The 13,736-nt window shown below is 32.2% G+C and overlaps 5 protein-coding genes across 6 annotated transcripts; all 5 read left to right on the top strand.

The window, feature by feature from the left end:
- Nucleotides 1-1,415: 1,415 nt before the first annotated feature.
- LOC106126619 (uncharacterized) lies at nt 1,416-2,242 on the top strand. The gene is made up of 2 exons (XM_013324355.1): nt 1,416-1,519; nt 1,814-2,242. Exons 1-2 carry the CDS (start codon nt 1,484-1,486, stop codon nt 2,123-2,125), a joined length of 348 nt encoding a protein of 115 aa, XP_013179809.1. The 5' UTR covers nt 1,416-1,483; the 3' UTR covers nt 2,126-2,242.
- Nucleotides 2,243-4,736: 2,494 nt separating this feature from the next.
- LOC106126614 (uncharacterized) lies at nt 4,737-5,570 on the top strand. Its single transcript, XM_013324347.1, has 2 exons — nt 4,737-4,836; nt 5,229-5,570. Exons 1-2 carry the CDS (start codon nt 4,801-4,803, stop codon nt 5,532-5,534), a joined length of 342 nt encoding a protein of 113 aa, XP_013179801.1. The 5' UTR covers nt 4,737-4,800; the 3' UTR covers nt 5,535-5,570.
- A 579-nt stretch (nt 5,571-6,149) lies between these two features.
- Nucleotides 6,150-7,695, top strand: LOC106126615 (uncharacterized). The gene is made up of 4 exons (XM_013324348.1): nt 6,150-6,246; nt 6,583-6,684; nt 7,139-7,297; nt 7,595-7,695. The coding sequence occupies exons 1-4, from the start codon at nt 6,205-6,207 to the stop codon at nt 7,625-7,627; spliced, it is 336 nt and encodes a 111-aa protein (XP_013179802.1). The 5' UTR covers nt 6,150-6,204; the 3' UTR covers nt 7,628-7,695.
- A 1,260-nt stretch (nt 7,696-8,955) lies between these two features.
- LOC106126616 (uncharacterized) lies at nt 8,956-10,196 on the top strand. 2 transcript variants are annotated; one of them, XM_013324349.1, is made up of 4 exons: nt 8,956-9,048; nt 9,185-9,316; nt 9,575-9,726; nt 10,114-10,196. In XM_013324349.1, the coding sequence occupies exons 1-3, from the start codon at nt 9,010-9,012 to the stop codon at nt 9,722-9,724; spliced, it is 321 nt and encodes a 106-aa protein (XP_013179803.1). In that variant the 5' UTR covers nt 8,956-9,009; the 3' UTR covers nt 9,725-9,726; nt 10,114-10,196. The 2 variants fall into 2 exon arrangements, with proteins under 2 accessions (XP_013179803.1, XP_013179804.1); XM_013324350.1 differs by having other exon boundaries at nt 9,575-9,770.
- Nucleotides 10,197-12,638: 2,442 nt separating this feature from the next.
- On the top strand, nt 12,639-13,652 carry LOC106126642 (uncharacterized). The gene is made up of 3 exons (XM_013324389.1): nt 12,639-12,713; nt 12,958-13,080; nt 13,388-13,652. The coding sequence occupies exons 1-3, from the start codon at nt 12,672-12,674 to the stop codon at nt 13,532-13,534; spliced, it is 312 nt and encodes a 103-aa protein (XP_013179843.1). The 5' UTR covers nt 12,639-12,671; the 3' UTR covers nt 13,535-13,652.
- The last annotated feature ends 84 nt before the right edge of the window (nt 13,653-13,736 follow it).

Here is a 13,736-nt window from a genome sequence, read left to right as displayed (position 1 = left end):
CAATAAGAATTAGAATCTATGGAAATCTATGCACTATGGTTGAATATGATAAAGTGATTTTTTGAAATGCTGTCTATCCCTTTAGATAGTAATTTAGGTAACAGTCGTTTTGCCTAAACGAACCTTATTACTTAATACGTGTTTATATACTTAAAAAGTACTCATAAATAAATCTGAATATTATTTACATTACTAAAATGAGCCCGAAAATAATATTTGCCAAGGATCGTATTGCTTTTAAGGCTTTGTTTGTATTCTTTCAGAGAACATACAAATTGAAATCCATTTCAAGCGACTGAATATCACAGTCGTTTACATACTTGAATATTTTCTAACAAAAATAAAACTGTAACATGAAGGAGGTATAAAACTAAAGGCCGTTGGGTCAACTTTTACTTTTTAATTACATTATTAAAATGTAAAGTTAACCGCCAGTTACACAAGTAATCATATCATTCGAGTAGTATTTAAAGATTCGATCATAATGTTTACAATTAAAAGGAAAATATAGGCATGAATCAAGGAAAACATACGCGACGTAGCAAACATGTCTTTCTACGTGACGAGTTTACACACGATTACAACTATAAACAACTTACTTACAATATATTTAACTATGACTTACCATTGAGGCTCGTATTCAGGTCGCAAATATTCTATATCAAAAACATGAATGAATTAATAAAATCAAACTTCTTTTATCGATTTCATTCTGGAAGTGAATAGGAAATTAAATATTACATGCTAAAATTATCAGTATATTACATATATTTCTTATTTTGTATAAACGTACATAAAATAAGTTTAAATTCTATATAAGTTTTACTTATTACATTGTTACGTTTTACACTTATGAAATAAGCAAATCCCTTTAATATCTTGCATAGTTCTAACGCTGCTTAATAAATTTGCTATTTGAAAACAACAGGCGTACCATTATACTGTGTAACGCTTCTTATTAGATATGGTTTAGACGAGAACAAACATTAAATCATATTAAAATAAGTAAAATTATTGTTAGATTGACATTCCTTAAATTATTTCATTCTCCGAACAAAGTAAAAAACATTGTTTGGGACAAATAAGCTTATTTACATTTGTTAATGTATTAAAACCAAGTCTTAATAGTAATCAATAGATTAAGTAATGGGATAGTTAAGTTTAACTTTTTCGTTGTGCAGAACAAATAATATGCGTGATTTGTATACTTGTTGCTATGATATTTTAGTTATTTTTACTCATTATTATTGTCTCTATGCAAATATTATTTTGTAAACTTGTTTATTCTATTCAACGGGCTTATTATTTGTTATCTGTTTTGAATAAATTTCCATTGGGAAATCCATATCTGCGGTATCTAATTGGGTTGTTAACAATAAGCCGTAAGACAACAAACACTTGTATATAAGATTCACAAACTAACATTGAATTAATAATCGTTATTTGAAACGCGATACTTCAATACTACGAATTATAATTCAAAATGGCTGTGAAAGTTGCATTATGTTTCGTTCTATTGGTGAGTAAAACATTTAATTTAAAATATAGTTGAGCTTTTTACGTAAAGTTGTTGATAACAACAATGATAATGTTTATTACAATTATCTGTAAATATACTAATTAATATATTTGAAAATATATTATTCATATGCATAAATACGGCGATCATTAGCTGCCGACATAAAGACAATCGGGCTGACATGGCCCAAGACCAAACGCAGAGCCCAAGATAGAGCGAACTGGCGACGCACTGTGGACGCCCTCTGCGGGGACATAGGACTTTAAGTCATATGTATATAAATATATTTTCCAGGTTGCGGTAACATCAGCTTTGCCAGCACAGCCGGGCAATGGCTGGGCATGGGGCGGTGGTGGTGTCAACCCATGGATACCACCATGGGTATCCGCCGCACCTTGGTACCCACAATGGTCACCTTGCACTACCATTGGAAGTACTTGCCTCGATTGCAATACTAAGCTGGTGTGCACTAAGATCGGCGGAATACAACGTGCTTGCAGTGACCCTACTCTACCATACTGCAACTTGGGCGAATGCTCCGCTACACCTTCGGAAGAATGTGCTCCAGCTGAAGGTCAATCTACAGGCGCGGAACAATCTGTCTAAATAATCAGTACAAATTTATGGAATTGGCAACTTTTGTAATAATTTTTGTTAATTTTAATTGTATTTATATGTACTCAAATGTAACTCATTGTCATAATAAAGTTATGTAAGAAGCAATTTGTTGTTTTTATATTTATTAATTTAATCTGGCAATATTATAAAAGATCTTAAATTGAAAAGAGGCACAATAGCAGTTACGTCATGTTTTGTATACAGTTGTTTGTCCAATTTGGAGATCTGTTATAATGAAATGTAGTTGAAATGGAAAACGAGAAACCTTTGACGGAATGCAATTGTTTTTTATTAAACACTACTTTATCTCAACCCTACCAACTCTGCTATAACAGTATGCAGGGTAAATAAATGGTGTCGCAATTTATAACCATTTCGAATAATTACCAATTTAGGCGGCGTGCGTACAGGGCTCGACTATAAATATCGTAAGGCAACAAAGCCTGCCAATTTTAACAAAATCGACCTTAATAGACGTTAAAATTATTAAGTTTACCTCTGAAATTAATTTCAAGTACGAGAGTACACTTTTGTCAGATTAAGGTTAAAAAGACTATAACTAATTAATATGATAATTAAATTAAAAACCGAATAAGATTTGAGTGTATTAGGAGCTAGTAGAAAATATGAAAAGTACCCTTTTTAAATAGTCAAAATATTATTATTAATTAAATTATTAATATTATTAATTTACTGAACTATAACAACATTTTAACCCAACTAATACAGACGGCGAGAAGAAAAAATATATTAAAAAAAAATCTAGTAATAATATATCCTATGTCACCTGGCCATAATGTAGCATCCCAACAGTGAAAGAATTTTCATAAACGGTTCAGTGGTTTGAGTGCCTAGTCATTGCAAACAAACAAACAAATCATTCCTCTTTATAATTAGTATAGGCTTTAAAAAAGTATCGGTTGCGTAGTTTTTCAATCATTTGTTTCTATTCGTAATATCAGTAACTATAAATGAAGGTTGGTATTTGTAATGTTGGTTCATCATCATCAGCTCACTATACGTCCCCACCGAGGGGCTGGGAGCCTACCCTAAGTTAAGGGTGATTAGGCCATAATCAACCACGCTGGCCAAGTGCGGGTTGGTTGACTTCACACATATCTTTGAATTACTTCTCAGATATGTGCAGGTCGCATCACGATGTTTTCCTTCACCGTAAGAACGTCGGATAAATGTACATATGTAAATCGGAAATCGAAAAACACATTGGTACATTCAGGGATTCGAACCCAGGACCTGCAGATTGCAAGTCAAGTTGACCACTAAGCCACCGACGCTCCCTAATGTTGGTTAATGTTGCGAAAATTTTATAACGAAATTACAAATGTAACAGTTAACTTTGTACAGTACGATTGTTCAGAAGTTCATTACGTACGAAATTCGTATTATACTTGAACAAAGCCGCAGCAACAGAATTTTGTAATTCCACAAAGAGAACAAAGTTACAAACATTAATTAATAGTACATTTGCAGTACGATTAGGTTTTTTTTTCTATTTGACATTAGGAAAACTGCATAACAGTTCAGTAGTTTGTTTACTTTACGAAATCTAAAAAAATTATTCGATTTTAACCCTTATGTTCATTTTGTATACCAGTAGTATACCATACATATAACTTTATAAAAATATACGATCACTATAAAATAATTTTTAACTTAGTTTTTTGCTTTTCTTCAAAAAAGAAATTTTGCCACAATAAAGGTTAATCGCATAATTAGTAACCACTTTTAGCAACCTCTATTATACTCTAATTTATATGCAAAGGGTTTTTTTATCTGTCTACTATACACTTATAAGATATGTCATGAATATTGACGGTAATTAACAATTTAACAAAACCATTGTATCCTAGCAGTTCCCCATGTTGTGGCCCGCTTGGAATTAAAAAATCTACACATAAGTATAACCTATGTCACCCGAGGATAAGTGTAGCTTAACAACAGTAAAAGAATGTTTTAAAATCGGTTCAGTTTCGGAGTCTATTGCATTTGCATTGAGCAAGCAAATAATCAAATCTTTCTTCTTAAAATAGACAATGATGATATTACTATTAAAAAAAATTAATTTAAATTACGATATTAAAAAAATTTCAAGTAAATAAAGTAATTTTAAATTATTATTTTTATACGGAAACACATTTAATGCATTAGTTTGATGTTAAATAATATCATAAGACAAACGCAAATATTTGGAAGCAACATTTCTCTAAATATTTTTAAAGCTGAAAACGATTAGTAGTTCTTTGAATAGCTTATATGGTATTTGGGAATTCCCATTTGTTAAATGGAAAACAACTATAAGTAAATAAACATTATCAAGAAATCTGCGTAAACAGGAGTTTCCACTGCTACGTGTTAATATCTCATTTTTTTAAAGTGCGAGAGAGAAGATAATATGTTTTTGTACAAATACTTCGGCGATGAAAACACACGGTAATCTAATATTGTTATCGACCGAGGCTGGAATGAACGAGTAGAAATATGTACAATAACATTCCACTGTTGACTTCGGAAAATCCTAGGCTTTTAGAGATTTCCTTGTTTGCAGTCTACGAGGGGGGTTAGTCAATGTGATAAGACTCCACATATAAAGGTAATGCACTACGATGCACATTGTATTTTAAGGAATAGATTGATAAAGTGCAATGGCCCATATTAAAGCATTGGTTTTCTTCGCCTTGGTAAGTGTGTATTGACATTTAACATAAAATCTCCTTGGTGTTCCCGTGTTTCGATTTCTCAAATAAATTAACTGGCATTTATTTAACATCTATTTTCTACAACGATAAACCTACATCTCACTAGGACTTTTTTTTATAAGCAATCATTTAACTTGAAATGTATGTACGTTCGTGTGGAATCTTGCAACTTACTTTTGAAGCAGATATATTTTTTATTCTGGATTAAAAACAGATATTAGCCGATTCGCAGACCTACTGAACATGAACGTAAAATTTCTTAAAAATCAGTCCAGCCGGTACGGAGGAGTATGGTAACTAACATTGTGACACGAGAAGGCTTAAGGTTATTTTATTTTTTGTTGTCTTTCTTTAACTGTTCAATTGTATTTCAGGTGGCTCTTACAGCTGTCAGTTTAGCACAAGTGCCTCAAATTGGACCCCAGAAACCGCAATGGGGTCCGCAGACATACTCGCAAAATAATGGAAAAAACGTCGAGGTGGTTGGAAAAGAATCCAAACTTCTGCCATCATGGACAACATGCGATCCTTTGGGACCAAAAATGTCTTGCAATGATTGTAACACTCGAGTTATTTGCAAACCTTCAGGTGGTATTTTAAAGCCATGCGGTCCGTGGAAACGTTACTGTAATAACGGAATGTGTTCTGCAATACCATCTCCTGAATGTAGCGCTGTATAATTTTTTTCTTTAAAATTAAATATATATTACATTGTATTTCTTTTGTTTATTTTCATATATATAAGATGTGTTTATATATGTACTTAATGAATGTCTGATATTCTATTAACCTGTCAATCTTGTTTCTTTTGAGGAAGTAAACATATAGAGACAACTTCACGATTTTCATTCAATATTATCCTTAATATCTAAATGACAATTATTTTCATTACTGAACGAGCAAATATTGTCTTAGTTCATGTATTTCTTTTGTAATAATACTCCAGGGTTGTGAAACTAACTTATTATACTGAGAATTATAAACAATACATTAAAATAAATTTCTGAGCCCCTCTTATTTTTGAAAAATTCTGATTTATTTCTTTCAAATATATATACGAGAGAAAATTAAATGGTTTACTGTGGGCTGCAGTTTACTGACTTTCATATTACTATAAACATCATTTAATTCCTGTTTCCATTATAATTATGACTACTACATTCTACTTAATAATGTTATTCTTAAGGTACCTTTTTATTTTATGTTTTGGCAACCCTATAAGCTTACGTTAACATAATAAATAATATATGATGGTCTATTATTTTCAAGTAATATTTAAATCCTTCTCGTCTGCAAGGAGTTCACAATTTAATTTCATATTCTCTGAAGTAACATTGAAAAGTATCAAGAATGGGTCTAAACAAGTCAAACTGTTTCCTGCTTTTAGTACTGGTAAGTTTTGATACTTTCATCGAACCTACTTAATGTTTCTTTATCATATAAAAAAGCCATATTCGAAATTGTAATAAGCATTTTGAAAATAGAATATTATGCTATCTTAGTAGTATCAAATACTTAGCACCTACTAGCTGTCGCCCGCGACTCCGTCCGCGCGGAATTAAAAAAAAAGTGTAAGTAGTAGCCCATGTATTTTTCCAGTTCTGTATGTTTGCCAAATTTCGTCAAAATCCGTTCAGCTGTTCTGGAAATACTTTCTAACTAACATCCATCCATCTAAACTTTTGCATTTATAATATTAGTAAGACTACATTTTTGTACGTTAAACAGGTAGCTTTGGCTATTATAAGAGAGAATCCAGCAAACTCTGAGGATGCTGGTTCACAAGGAAAGAATAGATTGACGCTCGCAAGATGTAATTATTCTGAAGTGGTAAGTTGATAAGATTATTTCATTTGCTCTTTTTCCTATATGACAATCTTCAAAATTACGAGACAAGAAAGTATATGTTACATACGTCCAAGGCGTTTTGTAATTAAAAGGTACAGTCGTGGAAATCCGCAGTGATCCAATTACAGAAACAGTATTGACAAACTTCTTATATTACAAATAAATTAGGTAGTTGCGCAAACGACGGAATAATAAAAGCACTGTCCGACCTTTTTTTACATCACATTTAAAAGCTGCGTCCACTTGGCTATTGTTCTCAATGTATAGAAAACATTCAAACTACTAGATTTGATGATCGAACACCGACAAATACTCTAATTGTACATAGAAACATATAATAGATACTTGGATTAGCTCGATAACTGGAAGCTCACCGAAACCAATGAAGTTTAGAAAATTTCTTCGTGAAAAAAAAATGGCATAATCTCTGTTCCAGGGTCTCCGTTCATGCGCTTCTTGTCTTGACGCAATATTGTGCACGCCACTGAATGTTGGCATTGTTCGTCGCTGCAAAGGCGACAAGAATAACTGCAATAATGGCACCTGCACTGATACTCCCAGCCCCAGCTGTAATTCCACCTCACCGCAACAGAGGGTATGATTCCAACGATTCACATTAAATATACAGCCGAGGATATTAATTTCCTACCCTGCGGTGAAATGTCATTTCACACACATAATGGTGTTAAGACAAAAACTTGTTATACAATAGGTGCCAATTAATGTTGCTGTTTAAATATATTTTTAATTGACAAGAACGCTTAATAAATAATAACGTTTCATAGAAGGGTAAATGTGCAGCGTATGAACTAAAATTATTTGATCCAACGGCCAGAAATCGCAGATGCTTTCCCTACTACATACTGATATTTATTTTCTTATTTTGTTCCAGCGTCCCACCTTTGGTTTTACTATAAAATTTTAGAGATCAACAAAACGAAACGTCCCACATTGGTACAAAATATTACAGATGAATAAATATATTATGCAAAATGATTGTTTTTTTTTCGTGATTTAAAATAATTTCAACCTCATCAGTTCACTATATGTCCCCACCGAGGTGCTCGGAGCCTACCCTAAGTTAAGGGTGACTAGGCGATAGTCAACCACGCTGGCCCAGGTTGGTTGACTTCACACATATCTTTGAATTTCTTGTCAAATATGTGCATCACGATAATTTCCTTCACCGTAAAGCATAGGATAAATGTACAGGTGTAAATCGGAAATCGAAAAACACATTGGTACATGGCGGAACTCGAACCCAGGACCTACGTTTGCAAGTCAAGTTCTTGACACCTGAGCCACCGACGCACTAAAAAAAATTTAAAGAATTTTCTAATTATTTACAAAATTACATCTTATCAGAAGATTGTAATATATTTTAGAAAAATGTCTCATAATAGTTTTATTGAGTTTTCATACAGATGCCGTCAGAAGATGCCTTGTAAAATATTAGAATCTTTTGTAAAGGTTTTTAATATCTCAGAAGCGACGTATTTTCCATTCAAACGTAACTTGAAGCTTAATTAACATCGAACAGTGGAAGGCGTGATATCTAAGATGCTTCATGACTTTCAAAATGATACGACACAAATTCACAAAAGCCATTTATTTTGATGGGGAATTTTAACAACATTTAATTTACAGCTGTAGGTATTCACGGTTACGGTTATTAGACGGTTAGACTTTAATAAATGTGACATTTCATAATGTTTCAAATCTTACTTTTTAATAGATTCGAAAACTTACCAAATTATATTCTTCCTCTTCCTAAAAAAATGGAATATGAAAATTGCGTAATGCAATTGAATAATTGAAAGACACCGATATATTTTTGAGTTAATATTTATAATACTTACATTATCTGTATCCAAATGTTTTATAAATATTTAAAGTTCTATAAATATTTTATTACAATACTTATTATTTGTAGAAGGTTTATAATAAATATAATTAGCTGCTTCTACGAAGGAAAGATCAAACTAATGTAATACAATATCTCGCTTTGATATTTCATCACGATTTCATTTCCAAAGCGTGTTTGACGCTTTTACTACAAATATATCTGTTTATTTACGGAAATAGTAACAATACATACATAAAGAATAACGTCATCAACTTAGAATTATTTAAAACGTACCAAAGATGTAAGCAAATACGTATAGTATTCCATGTATAGATATTATATTCTCTCTTCTTCTTTGTTTATTATATAACAAAGTCCTTATTGTTATTTGATTGTATATCGTTGATATATAAACTGTGTAGCGGCGAAGGTATTCATATTCTACAACAACTTCCAACAAAATGGTGTTAGGCAAGTCACTTTACTTCCTTCTGGCAGTGGTAAGTAACCAATCTTAATATCTCCCTTTTCCCTGCATATTTTTTCTAGTATTGGCTATACTCGCGTATATAATACAAATTAAGGCAATAAATTATTAAGCTTTTCATATATTTTTTTATTATTTTCGTACATTAGCTCGCTGTGCACTTAATCACTGCACACCGACCTGGTGGTAGACCTGGTGGTCCCGGAGGACCAGGGCGTGATGACGAGGGCGACAATCAGGATAGATACAAACACATCGTCAGATGTAACTACACCGAAACTGTGAGTGGAATGTCTGTAAAATATTGCACGCCTGTTGTTATTTACTAGCAATCATTATATAATTTCTTTTTAAATAATTGCTAGTATTAATTGAATTAAGTACTGTACTGGGTGTTAAAACAAATTAGCCAATTTATGTACACCACATATGCAAAAAAATTAGTTGAAGGAATATATTTTTAACAGAGGACGGAGGATAAAGGTATTATCTTCAAATCCTATTAGGCAAGTAAGACATATTTTTATTTGCTTTTACAGCCCGGAAAAAGTTGCGTTAGTTGCAACCAGACGTTGATCTGTTCTCGCCTCAATCTGGGTATAGTGAGCACCTGTCGCAAACGTAAGCCGCACTGTAACCAGGGTGCCTGTTCCACCACGCCGAGCAACAACTGCACGTCTACACAATAAACGTAACCACATTAATTTTTAAGCACAATTATGACTTCTTTTGATGGTATAATTTCAAGTATCTTTATTGTAAACTGTACAAGCTTTATTTTAAAAGTATACAATTAAAAATAAACATACTAATTAAAACCCTGACTAGACTTGATGCTTCTGCGACGTACGACGAAGTTTTTAAATAAGCTGTCGCCCGCAACTTCGTCCGCCCAGAATAAATTAGTAGCCTCTGTGTTCTTCCGGACTATTTCTTACATATATGTCAAATTTCAGCGAGATCCATGCAGCCGTTCTGGAGATACCTTGTAACAAACATCTATCCATCTAAACTTTCGCATTTATAATATAAGTAAGATGTTAGTATTCACAATTTATCAGGTTTTTTTTATTTTCAGGTCATGTGAATATTTGAGCTGAGGATGAAATCTGCTTTGCATCTAATATATTTGCCAATAAATTATTAAATAATATGCAGCAATTTGTTTTCTTTACTAAACGTCATCCGGAAAAGTAATAGCAAAATTAGGGTCATCCAAAATAGTAACATTGACTACAACTATTATATAATTCCTAAATAAGGATGACTGTAGCCTAGTCCTTTTTTTCTCACCCCTATCTTACTTTAAGGTAGGCTCCGAGTTCCTCAGAGGGACGTTTCGTGAACTAATGATGATTTAGAGCCATCGCTGCTTAGATCCTTAGTTAAAAAATGTAAAAAAAAAATTGTCGCAACGACACATAGGCAATTTTTTTCTATGACAATAAACCCTAATCCACTTATAAACTGAAATAACTTAGTTCCTAGCTTTCGCTAAATAGCACTATGGATACGGATATAAGGAGTAAGTAACCTAAGTTGTCGAATAGACAAAGTCTTATGATTAGTTTAATGAGACAAATCAATTTAGAATAAAAGTACCTTCGCTCAGCCTCTCGTTTAAAAGGATCAGGAGTGGACGGTTGCGCATTAACCTTAAATCGCCTAATTACTCACATAATTTTTTTTCTCTTTTAACTCAGACTTCGACAGTTTTTATAGACGAGACTTAATAATACTGATTAGTTGAAAAGTCTTTATACATCTATCTATTGGGAAATTAAGTACTCAAAATTCATTTCAAAATCTGAAATCTGAATCTAATAAATTATTCGTTTTTAATATTTCAATTATATGTATAGTTACGTAAGCACCTTATTACTTATGTTAGATTAAGTAATGTTGCTTCTTGTTTATCTATAAATTATTAAACCTTCACAACCAAAAAAAATAATCTCAAATTTTAAAATTAGTGAAGAAAAGCCTGATGTTACGTGCTAGCCATCTGCGTCAACACAATGTTATCTAGAAATTATGCCTACTTTCATTGAACACAACGAACAGGCATCCTTTTTCCCTTGCCATCCTTTTATTATAAGGAAAGTATGAGAAGGGGACGTGGATTTGACGAAGGAGGTGACTTATGTAGGGAAAATATTTTCTTTCTGTGCGTTTTTTAACGTATTAAACGTATGCAAGGCATCTGCAATTGCAGATGTCTATAGGTACACGGTATTTCGACGAAATCAGGGGGGCGCTTGCTCGTTTGCCAAGTTTTAATATAAACAAAATGAAAATACAAAAATCATCTCATGTATAGTATCCTCCTCTAAATTATCTAGAATCTGCTTACTATTCCCCCAATTTACGTAGAAAAAGCAAAACATAATTTTTGCCTTCGAACAGATTGATTTATGGCTCATTCAGTAGGTCGGATAACGTCAGTATCAATAAAACCTGTGCCAGTACCTTAAAACATACCATAAACATAAACATAACCAGGGCCGATGCTATTAACAAGCTAAATCTGCGCTGCTAATAGACATATAGAAAAAGTCTCCGATATTAATTATATAGCAAATAAATAAATTTATTACTATACCTGTTTTTTACGTTGTTTCATTTGAAACCATTTAATTTTCGTTAACATCCTACAGAAGAAAACATATCATAAATCTGTAGAATTACCTAAAAAATTGTAAAATATTAAATACGCGACAAATCTTATCTTACTTCTTAGTAATATTATGAATGCAAATGATTAGATGTATGGGTGGATGTTTGTCAGAACGGCTCTACGGATCTCGACAATATTTGGATGTAGGACATAGTTTGGAAGAATACATAGGCTACAAATTAAGTTTTTTTTTAATGCCGTGCGGACAGCTAGTCTTTTATAAAGACTATACGTCCACAATCTGAAGAAAGATTAGTCTATTCAGTAGATTTTGTAAATAAGAAGAAATTGTATTTACTAATGGTTCATATACAATCATAATTAAGTGTAAATAATACAAAGATACAGAATTTATTTTCTGTATTTACAGTTATATATGCCGACCAATATTTCAAAACAAATCTAGAAAGTCCATATACAACTACACGCTGCATGCAACACGATCTCACGAACCATTTATTCATCTAAAACTATAGCTAGTATCTATGATGCTTTTTAACATACGATACTTCCGCGTAAATTTGCTTTTCAATTATGAAAGGAACAAGATCAAGGTTGTCGACACAGTTTTTGTACAGGGAGACAAAAGATTATGAGCAACTAACCAAATTATTATATCGTCCCATAAAAACGCTTGATTCTAATATTTAGTTAATGAGAACGCTTCTAAAATACTTCTCGGAATTAGTCGTGTATATTGTATCCAGTGTTCTAATTTATCTTAATCTGGGAAATTCCTTGAATAGTATATATCTGTATTTGAGGACATCCCTGGGTTTTATAAGTTATATATAACCTCTTCGTGTTTCCCGTAATTTAATTTAATTTTCTAAAGTCATCTTTTACAAAAGAGGCAACCCTAGAGCAAACAATAAACTTATTATTTTAGCGACGTATATAAACTAATGCGAAAGCATCCATTGCATTGTAAGTTGGAAAGCAAAATTGCGAGTGTCAATATGATTCTCAGCAATAAGTATATTCTCCTACTTGTGGGATTGGTAAGCTATTATTTCAAAATATTTTTAATAATAAGTCTTATAACTAATATATACTGTCAACCCTAACAGTGAGTCTCCAGTAAAACCTTGCAAAATCAATAACAATCTCATTTATCTGTGAAAAAACTTAAATGTTACGCATACACATGTGAAACGACTTTAAAACGGTAACAAATATAATCATAATTCTGAGTAGAACGTTAAAACAAAAAACAAATGCCGATATCCAAACTATATGTTACAGTTTGCTGCTCACCTGATATTTGCTGAGTCTGAACCACCAAACAACCAAAATGAATCAAGCAACAACTCATCGCAAAGATTCTTTTTCTTCAAACGTTTCGTCAATTGTAACTATACCACTCAGGTAACAAATTGATTTCTTTTATTAGAGTTTGATACTTTCAAATAATTTGAATTACTACTGACAGATTTTCACGCAACTGGGACTGAGGTGTTTGACATTTCAATGTCAAATTACTTGATGATTTTTTCTTTCAAACTATGCAAAAAGACATCACTACTGATATAAATACAGCATAACATGTCACCACTATGAATTCGTGCGTTCCAATTTCAAATTAAACCTAATTACATTATTTGAGAATTTATTTCTTTTTTATTGCTATTCGGAATGTTCGAAAAACTATTCAACCAGTATTAATGTTTTCCAGGCTGGCAGTAGTTGTCTAGGTTGCAGAACAACTTTATTCTGTGCACAAAGTAACGTAGGTGTAGCGCGACTTTGCAAAGGTTTCCTTAGGCCTTACTGCAACCAAGGAGCCTGTTCGAGTGTCCCGGGGGCAGCTTGCAGCGGTTAACATTCCTTTAAATATTTCATTGTGTCTATTAAAACTGACATTCGTATGTTCAATGTTAATTCATAAAGATTGCCAAATGTAGTTAACTTTGTAACAAATAAAGTATTTGAAGACAAAACTAAGTTGTTTTCGAATAATGCTTGGAAACATACATTACCATTTAAAAAAAACAAATTAAAAAAGAAAAAAGTTAACAAGTTAA

The sequence above is a fragment of the Papilio xuthus genome, unplaced genomic scaffold (genome assembly GCF_000836235.2).
Source record: "Papilio xuthus unplaced genomic scaffold, Pxut_1.1 DF824992.1, whole genome shotgun sequence".
Taxonomy (NCBI): domain Eukaryota; kingdom Metazoa; phylum Arthropoda; class Insecta; order Lepidoptera; family Papilionidae; genus Papilio; species Papilio xuthus.
Note: the sequence above shows the minus strand (reverse complement) of the source record. Positions and strands in the feature narration are given on the sequence as shown.